This window comes from Hipposideros armiger, unplaced genomic scaffold, assembly GCF_001890085.2.
Source record: "Hipposideros armiger isolate ML-2016 unplaced genomic scaffold, ASM189008v1 scaffold_239, whole genome shotgun sequence".
NCBI lineage: Eukaryota > Metazoa > Chordata > Mammalia > Chiroptera > Hipposideridae > Hipposideros > Hipposideros armiger.
In genome coordinates, this window is record NW_017731589.1 from 2,624,117 (window position 1) to 2,627,974 (window position 3,858).

The following is a 3,858-nucleotide window of genomic DNA, read 5'->3' on the forward strand; positions in this document are numbered from 1 at the left end:
ATGAACTAAGTATTACTTCCCATCATAACGTCACTGAAGACACTGCGCGTAAAGTTCTGTGACTCGGTTTCTAATTTTTTGAGGTGTAATTAGCGCTCACAAAAATGCACAATTATCAGGACGCTGTTTGATGAGTTGGATAAACATGAGTACTGTGTAGCCCCATCAAGAGACAGGACGCTCCGTCATTCCAGAAGGTTCCCCGAGCCCCACCCCGAGTCTCCTGCCTGAGGTCACCGCCATCTTAGTCCCTTGCAGCTTGCTTGCCCACCGACATGCTGGCCCTTGAGCACCCGTTGAGGCTGTCCTGTCCAGTGTGGTCTCCTGGGAGCCCCGTGTTTATTCTGATGTGGCCACACTGCTCAGACCTCTCAGGATTCCAGCTCTTTCTGCCCTGCCTTTGGGGCCCCGGGAGAATTGACCTGGAAGTTCTATCGTCACAGTGTCCTTTGGCCTCACATGAGGATGTCACTGGAATGAAGCCAACACTGACCACTGTCTTTTGTGGTTACGCCCTCTGTGCACAGACAGCTGCTGTTGGGGGGACCCAAGCTCCAGAGGAGGCCGTGACAGCACCCTGGAGCCCCCAGAAGAAAGGGCCCTGGGGTCCCGTCTGCAAGAGCCTGATATGTTATAGGACTTAATCTCCTCAAAACATCTACAACCAGGAGATTTAAAATATCGTTTCAGTATCTTCCTAATAAAATACTAAGTTCATTGCTTTGCAATTCAAGTTAAGCTTTTGCTTTAGCAAATCCATTGAAAGGAAATTTTTCTTTGAGGCATTTACGCGAAAATGGCGGTGCCCCAAATATTTTACATCAGTCGCAGCTGATGTGGCAGCTTAATCAACTTCAGGTTGTTCCCTGGGAGGTTCTATACGCTGATGCTTAGATTTCCAAAGGTGGGAGGAAGGTTCCTTTTTTTTTTTTTTTAAGATTTTTGTGGGGAATTAGGGGATGGGAACAGCGCTGGGGAATTGGGGGAAGGGGAACAGACAAGTTGCTGTCCTTTTGTTCTTCTGTCTAGCTGTGGAGGACGTTGCTTCACTGGCCCAAGTTGGCACCATCATTGCGCTCTTCCTGGGCGAGGCAGATCAGTCGACGGCTTCTGGATGGCCGCTCACGCTGGCTGCTGGCTACACACGGTAGCCCATGGCAACCCACTGCCACAGGGTCTGCAGCCTACGCCATCGCCGGCGACTCATGGCAGCCCAGCTCCAGGTTGAGCTGTTGTTCAGCATCTTAGCTGTGGAGGGCAGTGTNCTTATATTAATTACTACATAGAAAACCAGCCTTGTATTACTACGATCAGCCCAATTGGTTATGATGTATTTTCTGTGTATACATCTACTATATTTTGCTGTGTTTTTTTAAACTGATACTTTTTAAGGACTTTTTTCCTTCTGTGTTCATGAGTAACATCGATCGACTAATGTGGTAAATTACATTATCGAATTCGACTTAAGTCACTTCATTACCATGGCACTTAAGTAGGGACAAACACAAAACGGTACAAACTTGTATAACTCACAGTGCCAAATAGAGCTTACCAATTAACTGCAACAATACTACAAAGCCAACCTAATTTAAAAGCAATAATATCAATTTACCGTGCAGGTGCTGTGATTACAGCAGTGACAGTTTCGGAGCAAGTCCTTTTATTTTCCATGCCTGTCACCCTGTGCCATGCTGTGACTCAGTGTCCCATGATGTTGCTGATCGACCTACTCAGAAACCTCCTCTGGGATAACATAGCATGATATGATTGTCACTTTGCTTGGCAGGAATATGTCATTGTCGAGTGCACTTTTATTCTCATCTCACTGGCCCACAGCCACCAACATAGTGCCACGTGGCACCAGTGCTCTTGTCATCATAAACTCAGGAAGCAAAATTACATGATAGGACATGGTTAATAACCACCCAGTTCTTTCTGTATTAATTGTATTAAGGTTTGCATCAAAATGAACATAGGAAACTTAAGAATCTCTTAAAAGGACGCCTGTCCTCAGATCCTAGGCTGTTGTCACTCNGCCCCCGTCATCTTTTATTCCGATGTCTTAACTGAATGTCAAAAGGGAAGTGTAAACCATCTTCAAAGCAAACACACCCTTCCTTTTTTTCTTTGTGTTTCCTTCCATTAAAAATAAAGCCAAGGTGAAAAGGGATTTAACATCTCTCAGAGCATGTTTTACTTAAAATATTAATTGGCTACCGCCTGATTCGATTCAGAAATGTATTAATAGGCTTAGAATGCATAAAAGAAGTTAAAATTTTGTAATACTGCTTACCCTTCGGCAAACTCTTAAGAACAGCTGCTGAAATTAAATCAGGATGTATATTCAGGAGATTTCCATCTCATTTCTGGTTGGAGTGAATTCTTTAGGCTCCGCGAGGCCTGAGCAGAAAATGGATACTTGATACTGCTTTTAGGTCCATCTTTCTGTGAGAACGATCTGAGGCTTTTTTTATTTTCAATGAAAAAAAAAATGTCAGTATTGCCACCGTTTCCTGTACTATGCAAATTACCTGCTGTCAATGGTCTCTGAAATGATACTGACAATATTTTCCCTAGAGTTTCTTTTTAGAAAATTGTTATGAAAGCTGTTCTTAGTCCACATAGCTCATTTTCCACACACGTTGGGCATTTGCAAAATACGCATATGACAGCCTCATGTTCTAAAGTATCCGGGGGACATGAGGCTGGGGGACAGAACGCACAGGACGGAATTGATCAGTGCCTCAGAGAACACAGATGGTCTGTCGGCTGATTATACTTAAGAGCGTCAGGAGACATCCGATTTGTCCTGGGCCACTGCTTCATACATTTGGGTGTTTCTTAAAAATTTGGATCCCTGGGTCTTACCCCTAGATACTGACCATTGNGAATTGATCAGTGCCTCAGAGAACACAGATGGTCTGTCGGCTGATTATACTTAAGAGCGTCAGGAGACATCCGATTTGTCCTGGGCCACTGCTTCATACATTTGGGTGTTTCTTAAAAATTTGGATCCCTGGGTCTTACCCCTAGATACTGACCATTGGGCTACGCAGATGGACTAGGCAGCTCCCCAGATCATTCTAATATGCGTCAGAATTCAAGAACCACTGACCAAAGCCATCTTCTTCCCCGTCCCCAGTGTTTGTCATTGGCCCAGAGTCAGAAATGTCATATCTTCCCGTTACCCCAACTCTGCAGATGCGTCACTGTCCCCCAGCTGCCCAAGAGAATAACTTGAGAAAGTCTTTGCCTCCCCACTCCCCCCACCTCCAGAAGACTTCAGTTCACTCCCCACGGTCAGTGGGTCCTGCCAGCCTCCCGGCTGGGCTGGTCCAGCTCTGTGCATCCCATCAGCGAGTAAGCAGCACTCCGATGACTGGGCCGACGCCTGCCGGGTCCCCCGCCCATGGCCTTGCACACCAGGTCGCTGTTTCTAGCTCCTTCCTCGGTTAACACTGTTTTCTTCTCTTTCCAAATTAGATATTTATCTTTGAAAACAACATCTACTACTGCGCCCACATCGGGAAGCAGGCCATCCGCGTGGTCTCCACGGGCAAGGAAGGCGTGATTTACAACGGCCTGAGCGACTGGCTGTACGAAGGTAGGCATGCCACGTAGGCAGGAATTGGGGTCCTGTGGGCGGGAAGCGGGGGCCGTGTGGTCGCTGTGGCCATGGATGCTGGATCGTGCTGGTCATTGCTGCTTTTGACTTGAGCAGTAGATTAAACTCCACTTCCAACTGGAGGGCTGTGCTCAGTTGGAAAGATACTGATGGAACTTCAGGGCATGGCAGACAGTCCGCGGGAGGCTGAAGTGTGGAGCCCTCGCCTGGTGGCCAGGTGCGGGGGGCTTTCC

General features: G+C 46.9%; 1 protein-coding gene across 4 annotated transcripts in view; it reads left to right on the plus strand.

Moving 5' to 3' along the window:
- Window positions 1-3,858, plus strand: part of LOC109389672 (dipeptidyl aminopeptidase-like protein 6) — a 624,125-nt gene that overhangs the window by 597,340 nt on the left and 22,927 nt on the right. For all 4 annotated transcript variants that reach the window (XM_019655448.1, XM_019655450.1, XM_019655447.1 and 1 more), the window contains exon 8: window positions 3,484-3,604. In XM_019655448.1, the coding sequence (XP_019510993.1) occupies window positions 3,484-3,604 (121 nt within the window). The remainder of the gene's footprint in view (window positions 1-3,483; window positions 3,605-3,858) is intronic.